General features: G+C 45.3%; 1 protein-coding gene across 9 annotated transcripts in view; it reads left to right on the top strand.

Moving 5' to 3' along the window:
• The first annotated feature begins 6,760 nt into the window (after positions 1–6,760).
• Positions 6,761–26,304, top strand: part of REEP1 (receptor accessory protein 1) — a 127,914-nt gene continuing 108,370 nt past the window's right edge. For all 9 annotated transcript variants that reach the window (XM_065929147.1, XM_065929146.1, XM_065929145.1 and 6 more), the window contains exon 1: positions 6,761–6,896. In XM_065929147.1, coding sequence (XP_065785219.1) covers positions 6,865–6,896 — 32 coding nt within the window. In that variant the 5' untranslated portion in view covers positions 6,761–6,864. The remainder of the gene's footprint in view (positions 6,897–26,304) is intronic.

Genomic DNA, 26,304 nt, shown 5'->3' with positions numbered 1-26,304 from the left:
CCGGCGATGTGTTCAGGCCGGTTAATTTTCTCTCTCTCTTTTGCTATCCCACAGTTTAAGTTGGTATCTCACAAAAGCTCCCTCCGATTGCCCTCAGGGCACTCAGGCCCGGTCCTACCCTAAGCAATGCCGCCCGTTCCTCTCCATTCTGCCCCCACTTGCTGGTGGCGGATGCGGGCATCTGGGGTACTTTTCTGCTGGGAGTTGCTTTTAGGCACGTAATCTGTGGGGTTTATTTATTTTTCCTCCCAGTTAGGTTGCCCTCCGAGATTCGAAAACTTCCCCCAGACCCGCCAGTGCGAGGGTTTCCTGGTGTTTGGAAGCTTCCTCTATTAAGACTCCCTTCCCGGGATGGGTCTCCATCCTTAGCTCTTTTGTCTCTCTTTTTATCTTTTATATTTTGTCCTACCTCCTTTCAAAGACTGCTTTTCAAAGGCTGCTTTTCTGGGCACCTGATGTCCTCAGCTAACGATCAGAAGTTGTTTTGTGAAGTTTGCTCTGCGTTCAATTGTTCTTTTGATGAATTTGTAGGGGAGAAAGTGGTCTCCCCGTCCTATTCCTCCGCCATCTTGGCTCCTCCAGAGAGAACATTTCTATCATCTCAAAATTTCCTTCTGCTCTCCCCCAGTCTTCTCTCTCCATCCTTTATAAATAACAGTCTGCTTTCTGTCACTCTAGATTAGATTTTTCTTCCCTAGAGTTTTTTTTTTTTTTAAATAAATGAACAACCCTTTTGTTGTTGCCTTTTAAAATTTTTCTTAGCATAAAGTTTTTTTTGAGATTCATTCATGTTGTTGCATGTATCAGTAGATCCTGCCTTTTTACAACTGAGCAGTATTTCATTGTATGGAAACACCACATTTTGTTTATCCACCCACCCTGTGGATGGCCATTTACATTGTTTACATTTTTAGCAGTTACAAATAATGCTACTGTGGCTCTGTGGTAAAGGATCTGCCTGCAATGCAGGAGACTGGGGTTCGACCCCTGGGTCAAGAAGTTCCTCTGGAGAAGGGAATGCTACCCACTTCAGTATTCTTGCCTAGGGAATCCTATGGTTGGAAGAGCCTGGCGGACTACAGTTCATGGGGTCACAAAGAGTTGGACACAACTGAGCAACTAAACACACACATGCACGAGAACATTTGTGTACAAGTCTGTGTGATTATATGCTTTTATTTCTCCTAGGTACAATATCCAGGAGGTAAATGTATATTGGGCCATTTGGTAAATACATATTTCTTTTTTTTTTTTTTGTAAAGACATGCATCTTCTAATATTTATGCATTGTATGTGTTTTAAAATACTTCATTTTATGAATGAAATTTAAAAAAAAAATTTGGCATTTTATAAACTGCCAACATGTTTTCCAAAGTGGCTGTGTCATTTGTCATTCCCATCAACAATGTATGAATTCTACTTGCGCTTCCTGTTCATTAGCATTTGATATTGTCATTCTTTTTCATTTTAGTTGTTCTCCTGGGTGGGTGGGCTATCTCATTGTGGGGTTTTTTTAATCATCATTTTTCTTTTTGGCTGCCCTTGGTCTTCATTGCTTTGAGTGGCCTTTCTCTAGTTGTGGTGAGCAGGAGTTACCCTTTTTGCAGTGTGTAGGCTTCTTGTTGCAGTGACTTCTCTTGCTGTGGAGCAGAGGCTCTAGGCTCATGGACTTGGGTAGCTGCAGCACGTGGGCTCAGTAGTTGCACCTTGCAGGCTGTAGAGCTTGGGCTCAGTAGTTGTGGCTCACTGGCTTAGTTGCTCTGTGGTATGCAAAATCTGCCCAGACCAGGGACCAAACCTGTGTCCCTGGCAACAGCAGGCAGGTTCTTATCCACTAAGCCACTGGGGAAGTCCTCATGTGGTTTTAAATGGCCTTTCCTAGGCCCTATTTGTGTTTTTCTGTGGGCTGTACCAGGCCTCAGTTTCAGCATGTGGGGTTTTGAGTTGTAGCAGGTGAACTCTTAGTTGGGGCACATGGGATCTAGTTCCTTGACCAGGGATCGAACCAGGGCTCCCTACATTGGGAGACAGAGTCTTAGCCACTGGACCACTAGGGCAGTCCCCAGGTCCTGTTTCACGACCAACTCATGACGTATGTTCTACTACTATCACCCTCACCTTACATATGAGACAGAGGCCTAGGAAGTTTCGGTAGCTTGCCCAAGTAAGCTACCTAGTAAGAGGCAGAACTAGGGTTTAATCCAGGCACTATTCCTCCAGAGATCAGACTCTTAACTCTTCTGCTACATTATTCTCCCAAGAAGTTTTGGGGTCCTATTACGGGTAGTCATTTATAAGGGGGGTGACAAGAGCACTCTGTCACCTGAAGGGAAGAGTGTGGCCCAAGGCAAAGCTTTACGGCCTAAAGATAGACCTCTGAAGAACCACATGCCAGGAGACAGAAGCTGCAGCTGCTGGTCCACAGTTGAGGGCTGGCCTGGGACGTGTGCCAAGGGCCCCTGGTCTCAATCTCTGCCTTTCCCCGCTGAGCTCTGCCAAACGGCAATGTGGCAGCTCTGCCTGCAATAGATAGCGCAAGATCATGCCTCATCCTCCCACTCCTGCTGCTTGAATCCTGTCGGCACCCAGGAAAGGGCCCCATCTGACTCAGTAACCGTTACAAGAGTCTGGGGGGATGCCAGGGGAAAAACTGTCTTGTGGCCTTGAATCCTTCTGGAAACAGGTGGGGTATAAATTATAAATCAATACATATGCTAGTTCTACAAGGGAAGATGGAAAAACAACAAGAGCAACAACAACAACCGCAGAACCCTACAACAATGTCAAGTGTCGAATTATGCACCTCTTGAATCCATGCTACCCAAGGACTAGGGCAGAGCAATGGCCCCTGGACGTTTGAATTTCAAGCAACAGTGACACTTGAAAAAAAAGGAAGAAACTGAAGGGAATGATGTTAGTTTGGTAATTTTTTACTTTGCCAGGAAGGACATTAATAAAATAACAACCACTAATTGCTATCACCATGATGTCATAAAAGAAAGGACATATTAGGAAGCCCAAAGGTATAAAAGACAATCTCCGAATAAGAGATGGTCTTTTAGATGGCATACATTAGCTTTATGAAAAGTGCACTATATTGTCTTGATATTTCTCACTGAAAATGCTATCATTGTCAATTTTTTTCATCACCTAAAACTTCCTTCTTGCGCTTTTGCAGTCAATTGCCTTCCCCCATTCCTGGCATCTGGGAAATACTGATGTATTTTCTGTTACTCTGATAGTTTAGGTAGGAAGCTAGAATTTGCAGAGTCAAAGGTTTTGTCTTGACTAGAATTTCATATAAATGGATGAAAAATTAAAGTCTCTCTTTCCTATTTTCGACTTTAAAAATCCCAGGGGAGAACTTTGGCTCAGCTGATGTCCAGTGCTCACCCGTGCATGGCCAGTCAAGGTGGCAAGGACCTGTGAAAAATGACACTTGAAGGACCAGACAATTAACACAACATTGTAAATTAGCTATAAACTTTAATTAAAAAAAAAAAAGATTGGAGGATAAGGAAAATCACTCCTCCATGCAAAATGGATTGATCTTCTCAGAAGAAAGGGTACAGGGGAAAAACAGAGTGTAAGTATCCACCTAAGTATCCATGGCAATAGAATTCATGTGAGAAATAACTTAAAGCGAACCAGCTGATAGGGCTGTAAGAGACTCATTGTTTCAAAGGCTCTATCTATTCCCCTGGCTTGAAGTTTTCCAGGGTCAAGGATGAACTGGAAGGAGTCTATGAAAGAGAGAGTTAATATATGTAACAATTACATAGAAAAGAGATACATAGAAAGTTATATAGAAACAGTTACATAGAAAACAGTTACATAGAAAGAGATAGAAAGAAATAGAAAAGCAACTTTCTTCTCTGTGTTCTTTCCCCTCCCCTGCCTGTTTGTGCTGTTGAACATGTTTTTTTTTCCCAACCCTTGAATGAAACCTGGTTGGTCCCACTAGCTTTTTGGTACTCTTCAGGTAACAGAAAGATCTTCATATATTCTAATCCCAAGAATAGTCTCATTTCATTAATGAAAATGTCCAGTTGTATGCACAGGTCAAACCTGAGAATTCTATTTCTAGGAATAGCGGGCATCTTCAGGAGAGAAGGGCTTTCCTGGTGGCTCAGTGGTAAAGAACTCTCCTGCCAATGCAGGAGATGCAGGTTCAATCCCTGGGCTGGGAAGATCCCCTGGAGGAGGAATTGGCAGACCCACTCCAGTATTCTTGCCTGGAAAATCCCACAGATAGAGGAGCCTGGCAGGCTACAGTCCATGTGGTCACAAAAGAGCCGGACATGACTTAGCAACTAAACAACAAAACTAGGAGAGAAATAGCATGTGATCAGCTTCTCTAATTTCCCACCAAAAGTCTCTTTAAACTACAATATTCCTCCCTTATCCACCCCTCAACACCACTAACAGCATTTTCTGACCTGGGTGTGGGGAGGGGATGGAGGAAATTCCTATTAGCTTGGTACTGTCCTGATCTGTCTAGTAGGTATTCCAAGCTTCTTCCTGTGGGGTTCTGTTTTCACCAGGCTTCTCTGGTGGCTCAGTGGTAAAGAATCCATTTATCAATGCAGGAGACATCCATTTGATCCCTAATACAGGAAGATCCCCTGGAGAAGGAAATGGCAACCCACTCCAGTATTCTTGCCTGGGAAATCCCATGGACAGAGGAGCCTGGTGGGCTACAGTCCATGCGGTCACAAAGCATTAGACATGACTTAGCAACTGAACAACAACAACTATGTTCACCATATTACCTTGAGTAAAGTACGATGAGGCTGGATCAGGAGTTAGAAAGCAAAAAGTTTTACAGTTTTGCTATACTCACGGTTCCCTGGACAGAGAACTGGACAGTTCCCTGGACAGTAGCCCTGCGCATAGGGCTACTCACTGTAAACATGGGGGTGGATGACAAGGCAGACAGACGGAGGGAAACTGTGGTTTCCGTGGGAAGGAAAAAGCAAGGCAGGATAAACAGGTTTAGGACTAGCTAATTTGAATAATTTCAGTGGGCTCGAGGACATAGCTGTCCCTGGCCATCTGGTACTTGGCCCTGGAACGATAAGCTGGGTTATGGTGGCCTGTGCCAGAGTCTGATAAGGCAGGTGGTGGGGTGTGGACTTATTTGGCTGCCGACGAAGGGGAACTGACTAGTCCCTGCTGGACCTCAAACCTGGGTCAAAACAGCGTTAAACAACAACAACTACTACTCTATTACAGGTATTTGATGGGTTCTTTGATGGTTTAGATGCTAAGTTGTGTCTGACTCTGGTGACCCTGTGGACTGTAGCCCATCAGGCTCCTCTGTCCATGGGATTTCCCAGCAAGAATACTGGAGTGGGCTGCCATTTCCCTCCCCAGGGAATCTTCCCAACCCAAGGATCGAACTCAGGTCTCCTGCATTGCAGGCAGATTCTTCACTGACTGAGCCACCTGGGGAAGCCCATGCACTCTTTGGAGACCCCTTATCATAGAGAATGTCTTGTCTCCCGTTCCCTTATTGTGGGCAAGGTCTTTTTTCTGCCTGTATTGCACCCTCGCTGTCTCTCTGCTCCCTCTGAAGGAACATTTCAGCCTCTTTCCAAGGTCTGAGGTCTCCTCTCCTCTGCTAGGGAGCTGTCTTGGGCAAGTTTCCTTTAAAGAAGGTTTCAAGCTGACTCTTTCCTGTGTCTCTGGCATCTGACACTGAATTATACATGACATCGCATCAGCAAAGAAGAGGCTCTCAGAAAGCACCATGGAGGCAGTGAGGAAAGCAGCAGCCAAGGGCAGGCGCAGTAGACAAAGGTTTTTCAAGCGCACATGGAACAATGTAACAGGGAGCACGTCTATAATAAGGGCCAGGGTGAGAAGGCTGAGGCACTTTTTCAGTGGCAAAATATAAGGGAGTGCCACAAGACGCAGTTATCAAGATAAATCACATTTTGTGCAATGCTTAAAACAAACGCTATAGATGCACATTTTCCTGTTTGCTTAAGACTCCAAAATGGCTCCACAGGGCCCTGGCGCTAGGCAATACCAGCTTCTCTCTTCCTCCAGGGCACTGGGAGCCACTTCGACACAGAGACGCTGGAGCAGCCTCCAGGAAAGGCTGTCCTTAGGAAATAACCCTTATCTGAGCCTTGAAAACGGAGACAAGGCATGGGGAGTATAAACAGGGGAGAGGGGACTACGTGGTCTAAGTCCAAAATGCCTGAAGCAAAAAGTCCCGGAGAGGGGATCTGGGCCATGGTGGTAGCTGTGAGTTTGTAGGCAGAGGCCAGATTTTGTAGGAACTCTTCAGAATTTTAACCTCGGGAGACACAGGCCCAGATTTGTTTCTTAGGCAGATAACGCCTTGTGGGGGACAATTGGAGAAGTCAGATGTGGATACAGCTAAGTCCCTTAAGCGGCCAGCGCGGTATCCGGGCGAGGGGTATTCTACTCAGAACAGGTGTCACAGGTTCCCAAAATCCACGCCTCAGTTTCTCCCCTAGAGCACAGAGGGTGGGGAGGCCCCGGGGTCTCTGCCCTGCCCACTAGGCCACCGCAGGGTCCTCTTGTGAACGGCGGGGACACCGGGGCGCGCGGAGGAACCGCCCGAATTTAGCCGGGGGACCCGGGGCCAGCGGGGCGGGGCGGGTCCCGCGGGTGCCCGAGCGGCTCGCCGCCCAATCGCCGCGGGCCCGCGGTGCCCCGGGGGGCTGGGGCCGCCGCCTGAACGTGCCGCGGCTGCGCCGACGCGCGAGCGCCGGGCAGGGCGGCGGGCGCGTTCAGTCTGGCGGCGGCGGCCGTGCGCGGACGGACGTGCCCGGAGCGCCGCAGCCGAGCCGCCCCGCGTCGCCGAGCCGCTACCGCCCGGCCCCCGCCATGGTGGCATGGATCATCTCCAGGCTGGTGGTGTAAGTGGCCTCCTTCCCCGCGTCCCTTCCTTCCTTCCTTTCCCTCCTTCGCCGCCGCCGGCCCCGGGGGCTGCGGGCGCCCCTGCGGAACGCCGGCCCCGGTGGCTCCGGCTATTAATACCCGGCGGCCGCTAAATTTAGCAGGTACAGTAGCTGCCGAGGTCGCGGGCGATCTGGCGGCGCAGGACGCGGCTGCTGCCCTGCGGGGCCGGGCCCGGGGCGCGGGGGACCGGCGGGTGGGGCCGCGAGGGCTGGGGCGCACGGGGCTGCGCCGGGCGGCGCGTGTCGCCGCGCCCGGCCGCTTTGTTTCCCCGCTTTATGGGCTTGGTAGAGGCCCCGAGTGGGCGCGCCGCGGGGACACGCGTCCCTCTCCTTGGGGGAGAAACGCTGGCCTGGGATCGCCCCGCCGCTACGCTTTGGTCGGGTGAAATTGACGGCAGAGCCTGGGCGCTGCCTGGAGGGGTAGTCGCGGAGAAGGGCAGAGAGGCAGAGGCGGGGCTCCCCAGGGGGTTGAAAAAGACTCCTTTTTAGGGTTCTCAAATTGACAGCGGCCAAGGGAAGTGGAACGGAGAAGGACACCTCTGAATCTCGCGTCCCCTTGTTTGAGTCCTTTGGCGGGGGGTTTGAAGGAGAGAGAGAGATAGACAGGTATCTCCGGGAAATTTCCAAGTGACAGACGGCCACCCTGACGGTGGCGATGACACCTCCCCGGCCTTGCAGGAGAGCGCAGAGTCATCCCGGGTGAGGCCTGCGTGAAGTCATCGCGGGTGGGCGTGGGGGGCGTTTTCTGCTCTGACAAGCCCCAGAGCTGACTAGACCTTTGAAGAGTTCCTTCTCTCACGGATTTGCCCTCCTTTGGAGGTAGACATAGCCATCTAATCGAGTTCCTCCCCTTCCTTGACCAGCCTCTCCTGAGTCAGATTTGCCACCTGCTCGGGGAACCAGGGTGAAATTGGTCTGGGAATGGGGACCAGGTGGTGCGATTCTGGTTTTTTCTTTGTCTGAGAAAGAGGGGCTCCCGACTCTGGTTGATTCTGCACCATCACCCTCCACGTTTGGAAACACCTCCCATCTCCTTTCCTTCTTTCCTGATTTTCAAAGAAGCCGGTCAGGGGCCGCTTTCTGAAGCAGTACTCAGCATTGTCTCATGGCCACCATTCTGGGCTTTCCTCTGAAAGCCAGTGCATGTGCCTTTCAGCCCCCCTGAGTTGCTCATTCCTTGCGGGCCTGTCCGCAGCTGTTGCCGCCTGCTGGGGGTTTGTCCTGTACCTAGAGGTGGCATGTTAAATATTTAGAAGATTTCTGCAGGCGGGGCTGGCATGAATAACCCAGGGAAGTGGCTGGCACAGCTGGCCCCACCTCATCCCCAATCAAGGCCTGTCTTGCCTTCTGGGTGGTTTTTTTTTTCCTTCCCTCTCTCCTGAAGTAGTGCTGTGATTATTATATTTTCAATGTGGCTTCTGGGGGGACTTCAGGGTGGGGCCAGAGAGTTGAGTTGGCCAGGCTGGAGATATCTCTCTCCAAAGGTCCTGCTGGGCTGGGGCTGGAACACTAAGGAGCCAGGCTTTCTGGGGTCCATGTGTCATAAGGTGTCCGTGTGACCATCTTTAATTTTATTAGCACCCTCAGCCTGTATATGAGGCCACTGAGAGGAGTGGAGAAGAGAGACATAGGTTTGGGTGGGGTCTTAAGGACTTGCTGTTATTTTTGAAAATAACCACACTTCCTAGAAGTGAACAGTTTCAGTTCAGAGAATGTTTCATTTATTTATTTATTTTTAATTGAAGGATAATTGCTTTGCAGTGTTACGTTGGTTTCTGCTGTGCAACAACATGAATCAACCTTAAGTGTACAAATATCCTCTCCCTCTGGAGCCTCCCTGCCCCCTCCCTTCCACACCTCTAGGTCATCACAGAGTACTGGCCTGAGCTCCCTGTGTAATACGGCAGCTTTCCACTAGCTATTTTACATATGTGTGCTTAATTGCTTAGTCATATCTGACTCTTTGCAACCCCATGCACTGTAGCCCACCAGGCTTCTCGGTTCATGTGGATTCTCCACGCAAGAATGCTGGAGTGGGTTGTCGTGCCCTCCTCCAGGGGATCTTCCCAACCCAGGGATGGAACCCAGGTCTCCTGCATTGCAGATTCTTTACCGTCTGAGCCATAGTAATATATATATGTCTCTTCTCCTCTCTCAATTCGTCCCACCCTCTCCTTCCCCAGCTGTTAAATGACCATGAGAACTGCTCCTTAGCCAAGGGCCCTCTACTCCAAGGGAGAGTTTTCAGAATTTGGGGTTGTTATTCCCACTGTCAACTCCAAAAGTTCAGAGATACCACCTATCCCTCCAGCCCCCAATTCTACAGAAACCCAATATGTGTCAGTTGTGAATTGTTAAAACCATTTTAATAAGCAGTACCTGTTTTGTATAAAAATGCCTATTCATTATAGGAAAATTAGAAAATATAGACCAGATAGACTATAAGTCATCTGCATGGCTACCATATGTGCGTGCATGCTAAGTCACTTCAATTGTGTATGACTCTTTTTCTGCCCCAAGGACTGTAGCCCACTAGGCTCCTCTGTCCATGGGATTCTCCAGGCAAGAATACTGGAGTGGGTTGCCATGCCTCCTCCAGGGGATCTTCCCTACCCACCCATTAAATCTGCCTCTCTTGTCTCCTGAATTGGCAGGCAGGTTCTTTACCACTAGCGCCACCTGGGAAGCCCAGCTATTGATAATTTTAAGAGGTATATTTGTCAAGATGTGTTTTCCTAGGCATATATGCACGTGTGTCTGTATTTACCATTCAAGGAGATTATTGATTCAGCCCACATTTCCACACACCCCTTAGCAAAGAGTAGAAATCCCATTTTTCGAGCCAGAAAATCGATTCAAAACCCAATTCTGCCTCTTGCCAACATCCCAGTTCACAGCTCAGATCCAAGGAGACACTAGTTCACAAGCACTAGTTGAACTTATGTTACTTTTGCAGAGATTTCAATGATCCTTGACTGATAAATTGTCGGGCACCACAGAAAGCATTCAGTCAACGAGGATCCCCTCCTTCTGTCCTCCAAGCGAGGGTGTACAAATTCTGGAAGGAGCTTTCAGATGTTATTCCTACAGATTTCAAACCGGCTGCCCTGGTGGCCACCTAGTGTTAGTGGCTTGGCTCTGGGCTTGCAGCCCTGACCCCTTTTCTTTGTTTTATATATTGAGGTTCTAGATCAAATGTAATTTGGAGACTATGTGGGTTTTCCTGCTAATAAAAACCGCTGAACCAGTCCTTCCCTCTGTAAAACTCTTAGTGGAGTGTGCCTTGCCTCAGGGCAGGAGGTGAGCTGGAGAAAAACAGGCACTGTGCCTGTGTCTTTTCCACCTCTGCTGGCCCTTGACCTAAAATGATGTCTTTCAAGCTTTCGAGACTTCTAGTATGAAGTCCTATGATTTTGTCCACAAGTCCCTTTTCCTGTAAGCAATCTTTTCATGATTTGGTAAGCCTCTGTCACATCAAAGAATGTGTAAGGAAGACCTATCACTGTGTTCTGAGAATGGGGAGGGAGTATCTTCCTTCCAACCAGAGGCATCAAGACAAGCTGATGGCATCTGGGGACAGCCAGGTGTGTTTGTGGCTGTCTGTGTTGCTATGGACTGTGAGCATTTTGAGGGCAGTGGTGGTAGCTTTTCTTCCTCTTCCACCTCTTGCCCCTTCCCAAGGCTCTTTTGTGAAGTCCCTGGCACCTCAGTGCCCTCAGTAAATGTTGGTTGTTTTGAATGAGGTCAGAGGCCCTGGGATAAGCCAGGGAAGTTGGCCAGGGATATTCTCTGGGGATGGAGGTTAGTGGGCATTGGGACAGACTTGTGTCCAATGGGCAAAACTCTTGGAACAGGAACCAATTTGAGATTCTTCTCTCTTGCCAGCTGTCTTCCTCTTAACTCCCTTCACTTAGCTAGAAAGAATTAAGGAAGAAATATTAGTGCAGTAGCAAGGTAGCCCTTAGGGCTTCCTTGGTGGCTCAGTGGTAAAGAATCCTCTTGCAGTGCAGGAGATGCATGTTCCATTCCTGGGTCGGGAAGATCCCCTGAAGGAGAAAATGACAACCCACTCCAGTATTCTTGCCTGGAAAATCCCATGGACAGAGGAGTCTGGTGGGCTACAGTCTGTGGGGTCACAAAGAGCTAGATATGACTTAGCAACTAAATAGCAACAACAACAAAGTTGGCTTTGTTAAAACCTGGTTGATATCTGCGTGAAACTTGGAAGCTCATTTAGGCCTGGGCTGCCTGCCTTCTTTAAAATACTTTGTTTTCTTTCCAAACAACTCAAGACCTAGGTGTGAAAGAATTTCAAACTGTGGAGGGTAAATTCTTGTGCACTGGAGGGAATTGGGGGCACACAGAGCATGCTCTGTGCCTTCTTGGGAGAAAGCACTGTCTTGAAGCATTTATTCCAAGGAGCAGGTGTTGCCTCACTGTCTCTGGACAGACTTTTTTTGATATTGCATATTTGATTACCTGGTCTTAGTTGTGGCAAGTGGAATCTTTAGTTCAGCATGTGGGATCTAGTTCCCTGACTAGGGATCGAACCTGGGCCCTCTGCATTGGGAGCTCAGAGTCTTGGCCACTGGACCACTAAGAAAGTCCCTGGACAGAATTTTGTCTGAGACCCAGGATGTTGGCTAAATGGATCCAGAGCTTCCCACCACTTAACTGGGTTGTTGTTGTTTAGTCACTAAGTTGTGTCTGACTCTTGTGTCTCCGTGGACTGTAGCCTGCCAGGTTCCTCTGTCCATGGGATTTTCTAGGCAGGAATACTGGAGTGGGTTGCCATTTTCTACTCTAGGGGATCTTTCTGACCCAGGGATTGAACCCTAGTCTCCTGCATTGGCAGATGGATTCTTTACCACTGAGCCACCAAGGAAGTCACTTACTGGGTTAGTAGACCACAACTCCAACTCACTGCAGGGGGAGGAAAGAGAGTCCTAATTCAACAATAATTTTAAATAACCAATAGCTATGCTGAAAAATGGGCTTCCCTCGTAGCTCAGCTGGTAAAGAATCCTCCTGCAATGCAGGAGACCCTGGATCAATTCCTGGGTCAGGAAAATCCCCTGGAGAAGGGTTAGGCTACCCACTCCAGTATTCTTGGGCTTCCCTGTTGGCTCAGATGGTAAAGAATCCACCTGCAATATGGGAGACCTGGGTTCGATCCCTGGGTTCAGAAGATCTCCTGGGGGAGGGTGTGGCAATCCACTCCAATATTCTTGCCTGGAGAAACCCCATGGACAGAGGAGCCTGGTGGGCTACAGTCCACGGGGTCACAAAGAGTTGGACATGACTGAGTGACTAAACACACACACATGTGCTGAAAAATGCCACTTTTCCGATTGCACATCTTTTAAAAAATGTTAATTTTTAGAAAGTGAAAGTCTGATGTTTAAAACAGAGTCTTGGATTGATAGCTGAAGATCTAGCTGAGTCCTAGGGTTGGGATTTGGAGTGTAAAATCTGTGTGCTCTGGGTCAGAGATGGACACATAGAGGAATCTGGAAGGAATGTGGGTTGTCCTTGAGATATTCCCCAACTATTGCAACATAAATGGAAAAAAGAAAAAAACCATACACTCTTAAATATAAGCTTGCTTTTCTTTGGGGCCTGCTCTGAAAAGTAGAATGCAGAAATGTGATCCTGTTAATGGAGGGTTCAGGTGGGTTAATGATTTCGTTCCTGGCACTGGGTGTGGTACAGGGTAGGAGCCTGGTGAACGTTTCAGTTGAACTATTGAGAGGAAGGATGCCAGGTTCTAGTCCAAGTGCTGATCTGACCTGCCGGCAGAGTCCTAAGGGCAACTCATACCCACACTAGGGCCCTGCTTCCGGTCTGTTGTTGTTTAGTCGCCAAGTCACATCTGACTCTTTGTGATCCCATGGACTGTAGTCCACCAGGCTCCTCTGTCAATGGGATTCTCCAGGCAAGAGTACTGGAGTGGGTTGCCATGACCTTCTCCAGCTCCCAGTCTATGAGACAAGATTTTTGACCAGCATCATTCTTGGTGACATTCCAAGAGTCATTGCTCCTCTGGGCCCCTTCTTTTCCCCAGATCCCCTAGCTGGCCCATATGCATCATGTTTGTTTATAAACAAGGGCAAGTATCTGCAAGGAAGTGAAAAATATCAGCTTAGATTCACTGATGTTCTGTTGCCCTGATTTTTGTTTATTAATCCTGCCTGCCTGCCGGGAAGTAGCTTTTGTGCCCTTCTTCCTGCTGGGTCTTAATTTGAAGGGTAGCTGACAAGTGATGGTCTCACCAAGCTAGTAATGGCTCAGTCCTCCCCTTCCTTTGAAAGTGAATTGTCCTCTTTGGGGTATATATTATCTGCAGGGAGTATGAGTCCTGGGAAGAATGAGAGAAGGGAGGATCAGGCCCTCAAGTAGCCACCTGGAGAGGTTGTTATTTTGTATTGTGTATGTGTGTGTGTGTGAGTGTGTGTTGTCCAAGGGATTTCAAGTGGGTGGGAGGTGGGGTAGACTTGACTGTGCAATAGCCTTTGGAAGTTTTAAAAAATATTTATTTCTGTTTATTTGGTGGTGCCAAGTCTTAGCTTCAGCCTAGTGGGATCTAGTTCCCCAACCAGGGTTTGAACCTGGGTCCCCTGCATTGGGAACACAGAGTTTTAGCCTCTGGACCACCAGGGAAGTCCCTGGCATCTTTGGAATTTTATTGCCAACAAAGAGCCATGCACATGCCCAACTGGTGACTAGGATTCTTGGTGTCTGTGGAAATTTTTCCAAGAACCAACAAGTGTTAAGAGAGTTTGCATTTGGGCCAAGAGAATATTTTCCTCTCACTTCTGGGCCTTGGGAAGACCCTGATGGATTGGAAGTTGGATAGGTACATGCATATGGTTTGTTCCAAACTTTCAGATCTCACCCATCTTCACACAGAAGTGCATTGTTTTCCCTTTGGTTCATTTCAGTTGCCCTGCGGGCCTTTCCTTTGATTTATAGGGAAAAAGTAAATATAAAGAACCAAGTATCTGGTACACAGTCGGGGTGTCTGAAAGAATCTTGACAAGTAACCTGGTATTATAGCTCTCAAAGCACAGTATGCATACCTCAACCAGGATGGCCGGTGGGTTTCATCCCTTATAATTGACAGGGGGTTGCTTGGGACCAGTCTTGAGATGGGGTGTAAACCTGAGTTGGGCTCCCTGGTGAAGGAGACCGATAAGTGATTCACGCAGGGAAGATGGTAATGGAGCTTACAGGTTAGTTCAGTGTTTGCTCTTCCAAACTTAGCCTGTTCCCCATCACAGAAGGTCCATCCCACTATTCCCTAAATTAGTAAACAGAGAGCAACATCCCTTATCTGACTTAACATCCCCTCCTCATATCCTGTCTCCACCAGGCTTTGTCAGTTACATGGCAGTACTACACCACAGGTGCCTCCTTGATACCAGCTTAGGGAGCTGTCCAGCCAGTGGCTCTGTAGTCTGCCTCTGTCCTCTTCGGCTGATCACACATATGCCACATTTTCCTTTGCCTTTCATCGGTCTCATCTCAGTTACATTCTCCCTTGGCCTCTCTCATGTACTTGTACACTCATAGCCTTTCCACTTCCTTTATGGATGTGGATGATACTTTGGGCTTCAAAACATATTTCCCATTCCCACTTGGTGACATACCCCATCCTACCTCCCTCTACTCCACTCCACTGTGGACGTGGGCAGTGACTCAGGCCTAGCTGCACACTTCCTTGGGCACAGAAATTGGTCCAGAGGTGGGTATGTGACCCAAATGGAACCCCTAGGCCCTTCCCCAGGGTTTCTTGATTTGAAGCTGAGAGAGAATGGACTTGCCTGGGGGACCCAGAACTGGAAAGATGTGAAGTTGGGACTGCTGGTGGCTACCTGGCACATGAAGAATGTGTAGAGACCAAAGAGGGTAATTATGGCAAAGCAGAGGTAAACAGGGATGAGATGCAGGAATAGAAGCAGGAAGCTGGCACCAGAGTCTTGATTCTGGTTTCTCAGGCTCTGGTTTCTGCAGCTCCTCTTTTGATTCCTTGATCTATCCCATATCCTACAATGAAGGCCTTGAATAGTGCTTGTAGTTTTTTTGTCTGTGCCTTGCAGCATGTGAGATCTTAGTTCCTTGACCAGGAATCGAACCTGCATACCCTGCATTGGGAACTCAGAGTGTTAACCACTGGACCACCAGGGAAGTCCCAAATAGTGCTTGTGTGAATTAAATATTTATTGTAGTGGTAAGGATGGGCTGGGTTATGCTGCAGCAACAACCCTTAAATCCCAGTGGCTAGAGACAGCAAAGATTTATTTCATGTTTTATGCTGCCTGTTCACTGTGGGTTGACAGAGGCACTCATGGTCGTGGTCATCACCAGAGGCTCTGGGTGACTGAGTATTTTTTGTCTCCAGGTGCTATTATTACAACATAAAGCACCAGGATTCACTGGAGTAGGGAAAGAAAATGGAGAGTCATGTACCAGCTCTTAAGTACCTCTAACAAGAAGTGACATGTGTCATTTCTGCTCACATTTCATTGGCCAAAGATCACATGACCAAGCCTGAATTCAACTGGGTGGAGACTTCCAGTCTCACGAAATATCTGTAATCAGCTCCAGTGACCACCATATGTATTGAATGAATGAATCCTCACCAGCTTTGCAAACCTCTACATGGCCTTTTTTTGTTAAAGTTGGGGTAAGATGAGATTTTTTTTTTTCCTTATTGCTACCAGGACAGTGCTAACATACTCCTTTACCTCTTCACAGTAGAAAAATCTTTCTCTCTCCCTCTGACCTACTTTCTTTATCCTGTTGGATAGTTTTAAAAGGAGGTCTTGGGACTTCCCTAGCAGTCCACTGGTTAAGATTCCATGCTTCCACTGCAGAGGGCACGGGTTTGTTCCCTGGTTTTGGAACTAAGATCCCACATATGGCACAATGTGGCCAAAAAATAAAACTTATATATATATATAAAAACAAGAACCTAGTGTATAGCACAGGAACTATATTCAGTATCCAGTAATAAACCATAATGAAAAAGAATATGAAAAAGAATGCACACACATACATATAACACACACACATATATATTTATATAACTGAATCAGTTTGCCATAAACCAGAAACTAACACATTATTGTAAATCAACTATATTTCAATAGAGACTTCCTTGGTGGTCCAGTGGCTAAGACTCCATGCTCCTAAAGCAGGGGCCTGGGTTTGATCCCTGGTCAAGGAACTAGATCCCACATGCCACAACTAAGAGTTTGCATACTCCAACTAAAGAGATCCCACTGTAACTAAAATATGCTGTGTGCCACAACTAAGACCCTGTGCAGCCAAAAAACAACAAAGCTATACTTCAATAAATAAATATTATAAAGGAAATATTTTTTCCTTTTTAAAAAATTATATATTCCTTGTTAAAAGATTATTTGGGGAAAAGATTTCAAAAAATAAAATAAAATAGATCTTAGCTTTCCCTACTGTTTAAAAATGGTCTAAAGATCTCCCATCACACAGAGAATAAAATTCAGACTCCTCACCATTCTCAACAAGACTCAGCAAGACCTAGCCCTTGCCACTGCACCGACCTCACTGGTGCTGCTCCCCCATTGCTCACTCAGTTCCATCATCTTCGTTATTCCTGGAGGGCGACAAGCTTGTCCCACCCAGAGGCCTTTGCACTTGCTGTGCCCTCTGCCCTGAACACCCTGGAGTGGATGGGCCGTGGCCTTGAACACACTGCCCTGGATCACACATGGCCCTTTCCCTCTCTCTATTAGGTCTCTGCTTACATGTCACGTATTCAGGAGAGGCCTCTTTTGATCACCTTCTCCAAGATATCCCCCACCCACACCTCTGTGCTCTTGTCCCTCCCTGAAACTATGCTTTTAATTCTCTTCTTACTTGTTTCTGGTCTGTCTTTCCAGAGGATATGATCTCCGTGGTTTGTTTTGAGACTTTTTTCTTGTTTTATCTTGTAGCTGTTTTTCAAGTGTCTAGAGCAGTTCTAAGCTCATAGTAGGTGTTTAAAAAATATCCGGGGACTTTTGTGGTGCTCCAGTGGTTAAGACTCCTTGCTTCCACTGCTGGGGGTCATGGGTTTGATCCCTAGTAAGGGAGCTAAGATCCCATATGCCGCAAGGTCATAAATAAATAAATAGATAAAAATATGAATGATGACTTTGTATTCCCTTCGGGGTTAGAAGATCTTTTTAAACATTTTTTATGATGTCTCGGTCCTCTTGGTGTGTTATCATGCCCTGTCCACCATCTGCACGCCCCACAGAGAAGCTCCTGTCCCTGAGATTTGTGATCAGAATAAGTGATGTCAAAAGTGAAACTGTATAACTCAGATTGAGACTTGAACCCACAGTCTTTTAATTGAGGCTACACCTCATCTCAGGAGTTAATGAAACTCGGGTTCTTGATATCTTATCATGGAAAGAATTCAGTGAGAGACAAAGTGATCGGTAAGAAGTGGATTTATTTAGAGAGAAACATGCCACAGACTCAGTGTGGGCCATCCCAGGAGGTAAGAGCAGCTAGAAGATCCCTTTTTAAACCTAGGTTTGTAGAACCCTGATTCGTGACCATGACACATAGCTTAACCTCTCTAAGCCTCAATTCTTTCATCTGTTAAGTGAAAGATTTGGCTTCTACCTCTGGCAGTATAGAAAACTATATAGCTTGAAACTCCTCCCATAAGAAAACTGAAGGAAACATTTTTCTCAAACTTTTGGATGAAATCTAAGTGATCCCCTAAAAACATAGCCAAACTTTTAAGTAAAGAAATTTGCCAAGAGACAGGACAGAGAGAATTGTTTTGCTGGGCTGTAAACCAGTCCTGCAGCAGCCGCACGACAGTCTACCCTGAGATTTAGCTTCAAACAGCAGCCGTTTTGTTATCATCTCCTCTGGCTCTGTGTTCAGGAAGTTGGGCAGGACACGAACCACAAAACTCATTTCTCCCCCGTGATATCTGGGCATCAACTGGGATGATGCAAATGGCAATGAGTGGCAGACTAGCCATCTCTCACTTTTCATGTGTTCCAAGACCTCTCCACTTGGTCTTTTTATATGATTTCTCCAGCATGGAGGCCTTGGAATAGTCAAGTTTCTTACATGGTAGCTCGGAGCTGCAAAAGTGAGTGTCCAAGAGGGACTTCCCTAGTAGTCCAGTTGCTAAGAGTTTGGCTGGTCTTGGTGTAGTACAATGTGGGTTCAATCCCTGGTCGGGAAACTAAGATCCCACTTGCCATGGAGCAACTAAGCCTGCATGTTGCAACTACTGAGCCTACAACTGAGCCTGCACACTCTGAAGCTTGTGTTCCACATCTAGAGAGTCCCTGCACCACAATGAAAGATCCCACATGATCCCACATGATACTGTCATACGGGATCTTTCCTTGTGGCTTGCAGACTTTCTAGTTGTGCCACCCAGGCTTAACTGCTCCATCTCATTGGGGTTTTAATTTTCCCACCAGGGATCAAACCTGTGTTCCCTGCCTTGCAAGGTGAATTCTTAACCACTGGACCATCAAGGAAGGCCCCTGCAAAACTTTCCATCAGTTGTCTCAGAAGTCCCAGGACGATATTTCAACTGCATTCTATTGGTCAAACAAGTCACTAAGGCCATCCTAGATTTGAAGACAGGGACTTTACTCTCTCCCTCTCCATAGGATGGGGAGAAGTAATTTGCAGCCATCTTTAATATACCATCCTATAGGACTGGCCTAACTTGGTTTTAGTATCTCAGTAGAGAAAAGAGGGGCCTTGAGTCTGTGGGGGTAATAAGTCAGAGCTGAATGTTGAATACAGCTCAGACTTGAAGGGCATTTTGCAGCCTAGTCCTGAGTAAAAGCATAGACCCACTGGCAAAGGAAGATGGCAGTGAAGTTTGTCTGTCTTGCCCAGGGTTCTTGGTGGGGGGAAACTCTCCCTTGGGAATTTGAAACCTTCTATGGCCCTGTCCTTATATGGATTTGGGGTTTAAATGAACACATTCTGCATGGTCTCTGTACCCTTAGCTGAGAGATTAACATAAACATTGGTCCTGGGACAGCATAACTCCTGCAGCATCTGATAGAAATTAATCCAGCCTCTTTCCTCGTGGCCCAGATGGTAAAGAATCTGTCTGCAATGTGGGAGAACGGGGTTCGATCCCTGGGTTGGGAAGATCCCCTGGAGATGAAAATGGCAACCTACTCTAGTATTCTTGCCTGGAGAATTCCATGGACAGGGGAGCCTGGCAGTCTACAGTCCATTGGGTCGCAAAGAGTTGGACACAGCTGAGCACAAGGACAATGGAAACAAAATTCAGCCCACCAAACTGCTGGTTCTGGTGCTGCTAAGCTGAGGGGAGTTAAGAATAGCCTAGAAAGGGACTTCCCTGGCAGTCCAGTGGTTAAGACTTCACCTTCCAATGCAGGGGGTGTGGATTCCACACCTGTTTGGGGAACTAAGATCCCACATGTCTCGGGGCCAAAAAAAACAAAACATAAAACAGAAGCAGTATTGTAACATTCAATAAAGATTTTTAAAATGGTCTACATAAAAAAAAAGAATCTAAAAAAAGAATAACCTAAAGAAAGAACACTCTGATGTTCTTAGTTTGTGTCTATTTCCAGATTCTCCTCGATTTGTAAAAATTAATTATTGAGTCAGTAGAAAAGATTACAAAGAAGTGGTTAGGATACACATTAGTAATGGATAATAAATGAATGCTTCTTTACTCACCAACCAGTTTAAGAAATAGAAAATTACCTTCATTTTATCAGTATATCACTATTTACAGACATTTGGGGTCTTCCTAGATTTTTGTTTTTCTCTTTTGCTTGTGAAAAGAAAGGATTTCTGCAGTGGACATTCTTGTGTGTGTTTACTGGTACACCGGTGCACAAATTTCTTTAAGAATGGAATGGCTGACACATAGGGTATATGTATCTTTCACTAGGTCAAATAACATAAATTAAGTTTCCTAGATGTATGGGTTTCTTTCTGGGCTTTTTATCCTATTTCATTAATCAACTTGTCTGACCCTGCCCCAGGATCACACTGTCTTCAATACCATAGCTTTTACGAAAATTCTTGGTATCTGGCCTGGCGAGTCTCCACATTTTTTCACTATAAATTGCCATCTGAAATGGTTTTTCTCCAGCAAAATATATTATTTCAGTTGTGCCATATCTTTACCATCTCTTGCTATTGTCACACTTGGGAATTTTTGCCAGTCTGGTGGGTACAGAATGGAATCTCATTATAGGTTTTAATTTGCATTTCCCTGAATACTAATGAGGTTGAACATCTTTTCATATGTTTATTGCCCATTCATGTTCTCTTTTCTGTGAAGAGCCTGTTTAAGTCTTGCCAATTTTTCTCTTATCCTTATCCGACTGATTTGTAGGAGTTCTTTAAATATTTTAGATGCTAATCCTCTGTCACTATGCATTACACGTGTTTTCTCCCAGTTTCTGGTTTATTTTTTCATTTTCTTTGTGGTGTGTTCTGATAAGCAGAAGTTCTTAATATGAGTGCAATTGACTTAGCAATTTTTTTCATTTACAATTTGTACTTTTTGTGTCCTAGGAAAACCATACTTACCTGAAATCATGACACTCTTCTCCTTTATTGTTCCTAGCGAGCAGTTTTATAGTTTTGTCATTCACATTAATTTCTTAATCCATTTTGAGATGATTTTGGTATATGATGTGGAATAGGACTACAGAATTTTTTTTCTATTAAAAAAACCAATTGTCGTAGCACCATTTATTATAGAGTGTATCCTGTCTCTCTACATCTGTGATTTCCAGCCTGTCATAAAGTAAGTTTCCATGATGTGTAAGTCTATTCTGGGCTCTTTATTCTGTTGCTTTGAACAGTTTGTCTGGCCCTGTACCAATACCACTGTTTTCATTACCATAATTTTATGAAAATTCTTGGAATCTGTCCTGGCAAGTCCCCCCCCCACCTTCAAAAGTGCCTTAGCCCTTTCTCTTCCATATACATGTTTTGAATTATCTTAAAATTATATGTTACAGCACAGATGTACACACACAGAGACATACACATACTCACTCAAAAATCTTTTGGGGGGAAAAAAAAATCTTTTGGGGGTTTGATTGTAGTAACATTGATGTTCTTGAGGTATTGAATGTTCCAATCCATTAAACATGGTCTCTATGTTTATGGTCTTTAGTGATTTTCAATATAATTTTATAATTTTTAATGTAAATATCTTATGTATCATTTTTTAGATTTATTCCCAGTTACTTTATGTTTGTTGATGCCTGTGTATTTGGTATCTTATTAAAATTTTCACCTTCTGGTTGTTTGTTAAAATGCATCCTTGTCAAACTATAGATTCTTTGGGCTTTCCAGATAGTCATGCCATCTGAGAAGAGCACAGTGTTGTGTCTTTCCGATAATTATCCCTTTTTCCCCTACCCCTGACTATCCTGGTTAAGATTTCTAGTGCAAGATGAAAAGCAGTGATGAAGGCAAACCTTCTTGTCTTGTTCCTGATTTAAAAAGGAATGCTTCAACGTTTTCCCATAAGGTATTGTGCTTGCCACAGGGTTTTCAGAAAACTTTAAACAGTAAAGAAAACTTTAAAGACACTTTTAAAGAAAACTTTAAAGAAACTCTAAACGATAAAGAAAACTTTATCATTGTAAGTTTTGTTTTCATCCTAGTTTGCTGAGAGTTTTTTAATGAATGATGTAGTATTTTATCTGATGCTTCCTTGGAGATAATAATGATTTTTTTTGGCCTTTAATTTGTTAAGCGGCAAACTAGTTTTACCTTTAATCAATTTTGCCTTCTTGGATAAAGACAATTTGGTCATAAAGTTATTTTTCTTTTTTGTTGTTAGAACAACCTGAGATTCAGTTTATTATTATTTAGTTTTTCTTTTTAAAATTATATTTGGAGTAATATTAACTGTGTTATCTTGTCTGGTTTGGTTAAAAAGATTATGCTAGCCTTATAAACCAAGTGGAGGGTGGATATATCCTCCTTTTTATACTCTGGAATAATTTGTGTAATATTGAATTTCTTTCTTGTGTATAAAATAAGTGACCTTACCAGTAAAATTGTCAGGGCCAGGTGTGTTATTCTATGGAAAAAACTTAACATACCTGTTTGATTTCTTTGATGATTTTATATTTTCTCTATTTTCTTGAGTCAGTGTCAGTTTAGAGTTCGTTCATTTTACTAATTTTTCAAATTTATTGATAGTTAACAACACTGCTTCTGTCCCCCACTCCTTTTTTCCTCTTTTTTTTTTTTATAGCAATATTTATGATTGGGATTAATGTCACTACTTCAATAAGCAAATTACCCCACTGGGGGAAAAAAGGGAATTAAAAAAAAATTTTTTTTAACCTAGCTCTCATTAGATATATGGTAGGTGTTCTTACTCTGTCTTCCATATCTATTCATTTCTTATTTCTGATTCCTGTTTTGTCTTTACTACTAAAAAAAAAAATTATTTATTTATTTGGCTGCATTGGGTCTTAGTTGCTGATTTTCCTTGTGTCATGAGAAATCTTTTCTTGTGGCCCATGGGCTTTAGTAGATGTGGTGCATGGGCTTAGTTGATCTACAGCAGGTAGGATCTTAGTTCCCCTACCAGGGATCGAACCCTATGTCCTCTGCATTGCAAGGTGGATTCTTAACTATTAGACCACCAGGGAAGTCCCTCTGCTGCTTTATGAATAATTTTCTCCACGTCTGTCTCTAATTAGCTGCTTATTTCTGTTTGGTCATACTTTATGGCCTCTGTTCCCTCCACATATTTAAAGATTTTTTTTAAATTTATTTAATTATTTGTTTATTTTTGGCTGTGCTGCCTTGGTTGCTCTGCGGGCTTTTTTCTAGTTGGGGTGAGTGGGGGCTATTTTCTGGTTTCGGTGTGTGGGCTTCTCATCGTCACGGCTTCTCTTGTTGTGGAGCACAGGCTCTAGGGTGCACAGTCTTCAGTAGTTGCAGTGCATCGGCTCAGTATTTGTGGCTTCCAAGCTCTAGAGCACAGGCTCAATAGTTGTGGGCATGGCCTTAGTTGCTCTGCTGCATGTGGGATCACACCCAAATCTCCTGCTTTGGCAGGCAGATTCTTTGCCACTGAGCCACCAGGGAAGCCCCCTTCCACATATTTTAAATTCATGGATCTTTTGTCTGTGCAATATTTGTAATGTCACACATGAATCATTTAGAAACTATCAGCTCACCAAGTTAAATGCAGATCTTCTAAATGTTGACAAATATACGATATCAAAAAATCACTTTCATTAACGTCACCATCAGTCTCATCGGAAAAGTCTTTTAAGTGTTAGGACACTGTCGAGTTCATGGTAGGAGACGAACATTTTAAAAAATTCTAGTCTTTGGTTGAAATATCAAATTTTATCATTGACAACAAACCTTATTTGTTTTTCTTGAAGAAATGGACTCATTTCCTAAAATATGCTTGCCAGATGAATAATCATGGTTTGTTAGTCAATCAAGTAGCCATAGTGTTCCCTGGAAAATAGTGGATAATCAACACATAACTCAATGACCCAAGGGCTTTTCCTCATGACAGTGATTATACGTTGGCATGCAACAGTGCTTAATGCATATTTCCCTTTTCATCACAAAATATTAAAAACAACTGTACTCCAAGGTCAAGATTTAATAAAATTGATGATTTCTGCTTCATCATCAAATACATTCTTAAATGAAACAGGTATTTTTTTTTTCCCTACTGGGTCATGGTGAGGAATACAATGACTACTGCCAAGGCTTAGTGCCATTGCCTTGATTCACGCAAAGGCCGTGGTTTTACCCTCTATTGTTTTTGCACCATCAGTGCAAATTCAATGCAGAGAAAAAGGCAGATGTCTTCGTATTATTATTAAAATTGTTTTGACCTCATGAACCCTCTGACAGGGTCCCGGAAACCCCTGGAAAGGGTTTGGGAGTCTCCCAGAAGTCTGTGGAGCCAGCTTGAGAACCATTCACTGTTCTATACAATCAACAATCATTTCCATTCTTAAGAAAATCAACTGTCACTCCAGGACTTCATCCAACATGTGGTCCATACTCAAATTAACCCCAGTTTTTAAGCAACTCTTTATTTTTTTCTTGTTTCTATTTGGATCCAGTTAAAGCTCACACATGGAATCTGGCTATTGCATCTTTGACTAACCTAGAACAGTCCTCCCACGCATGTGTGTTAAGTAACCTCAGTTGTGTCCAACTCTTTGCGCCATTGTAGACTGTAGCCTGCCAGGCTCCTCTGTCCATGGGATTCTCCAGGCAAGAATATTGGAGAGGGTTGCCATGCCCCTCTCCAGGGGTTTTCCTGACCCAGGGATTGAACTTGCATCTCTTCTATTTCCTGCATTGTCAGGTGGGTTCTTTATCACTAGCACCACCTGGAAGTCCCAGCGGTCTCCCCACTACCCGGCAAATTTATGGAGACTCTGACTGTGATATAGATGTTCTGGACTTGTCAGACGTGTCCTCATGGTTAAACTCAAGTCAAACATTGTACAGATGGTGAGATGCACTTCCCACTACCTTCTGTCAAGTGAACAGAATGTCAGGCTGTCCTGTGACTGATTATACCAAATTTGTCATCGTTGTTGTTGTTTAGTTGCAAAGTCATGTCCAACTCTTTGTAACCCCATAGACTGTAGCCCACCAGGCTCTGTCCATGGGATTTCTCAGGCCAGAACACTGGAGTGGGTTGCCATTTCCTTCTCCAGGGGATCTTCCCAATCCAAGAATCGAACCCACATCTCCTGCATTGGCAGGTGGATTCTTTACCACTGAGCCACTGAGGAAGCCCACCAAACTTGAGCACTTGGTAAAAAAAAAAAAAAAAAAAAACATTTACAGTTTCTTTAAATCCAGAATTTTTGGTTGTTTTCAATGGGCGGGTAATATCCAAATATCTTGTCTGATACTATTGGAAATAATGATATCCTTTTGAGTGTTCATTTTTGAGGTTCAGAGGTGTAGCAGATAGAATTCTTTTGGTTCCAAGAAAAAAAAATACAACTCATGCTGGCTTATATAACTTAAAAGTCTAGGGTGGGGCTGACTTCAGATGAGGCTTGATCCAGCAGCCCAGGGTCAGCACCAGAGTGGCAGGTTCCCTTGGTCTCTCCCCTGCACCGATGTTAGCTGGTTCCCATTGTGGACAGATGGTGATTGCCAGCAGCTTCTAGGGGGTTTGGGGTCCAGGAGGAAGAGGGCATCTCTGTGAGTATCTTCGTGGGACACAAGGAAGCTTCTTCCTCAGAAGTTCCTAGCAAGCATCTCACTCTCCTGATTTTGGTTACACACCTGTCTGGTTAGATAGCATCACTGTCTCAATGGGCATGAGTTTGAGCAAACTCCAGGAGTGTGGGAGATAGTGGAGGACAGGGAAGCCTGTCATGCTGCAGTCCATGGGGTTGCAAAGAGTCGGATTCAACTGACAACTGAACAAGCCCAGGTGCTGTCTTTCCTGGCCTGGCTGGCTCAGCCCTGCCTGCTTGCTCCCCCGACCTGTGCTTGCCTCATCTCAGGAGAGGTGGCCTCCAAACTCTGAGGTCAGCCCAGCCCCGCAGTCTCCTCCCAGTTGTGACTGAGGCTCAGCACTGCCCTGGGGGCAGCTCTTCAAGCTTAATGAGGCTCTGAGCGAGCAGGTGCTTTCCCTGCAGGACATGGTGCCGGCTGGGGGCAGGGTGAGGTCAGCGGTGGTTGTGGCAGGCCTGTCACCAGGCTGGGTGAAGTCACTTGGAGTGGGAGCTCTGATCCTGGGAAGACAGTTTGGAGGAAGCTTTCCAGGTGGATGGACCATCCCACTCACCGTGGGGCAGTCCTTACTTTACCCCACGGTGTGTACATGCATGCGCAGTTGCTCAGTCGTGTCTGACTCTTTGAGACCCCACGGACTGTACCCCACCCATCTACATGAGACTCTGTCCATGGGATTCTCCAGGCAAGAATACTGGAGTGGGTTGCTGTGCCCTCCTCCAGGGAATCTTCCCAACCCAGGGATTGAACCCGCTTCTCCTGCATTAGCAGGTGGATTCTTTACCACTGAGCCACCAGGGAAGCCCCTCTCGTTGGATATAGAGTCACAAACATGGTGGCTTGCAGGCTGAGACCAGCTCACCTGTGCTTATTTGCCTTGTGGTATTTGAAACTTGAGTCATTCACCACATTTAAAATTGAGAGCTGTGGCACCCACATCCAGATTTCTGTCTTCTCTGGAAGACTCAGACAGTCGAGGCCCCAGGGTGATTTGAGCAAGGCAGCATCAAAGAGCTGAGCAGTGGCTGCCCCTGGGGCACGTGCCCCCGGGTCTACTCAGCCCCACCTGGTCCGGTTACTGACG

Source organism: Muntiacus reevesi, chromosome 3 (genome assembly GCF_963930625.1).
Source record: "Muntiacus reevesi chromosome 3, mMunRee1.1, whole genome shotgun sequence".
Lineage (NCBI taxonomy): Eukaryota > Metazoa > Chordata > Mammalia > Artiodactyla > Cervidae > Muntiacus > Muntiacus reevesi.
This window is presented reverse-complemented; position numbering and strand designations above follow the sequence as displayed.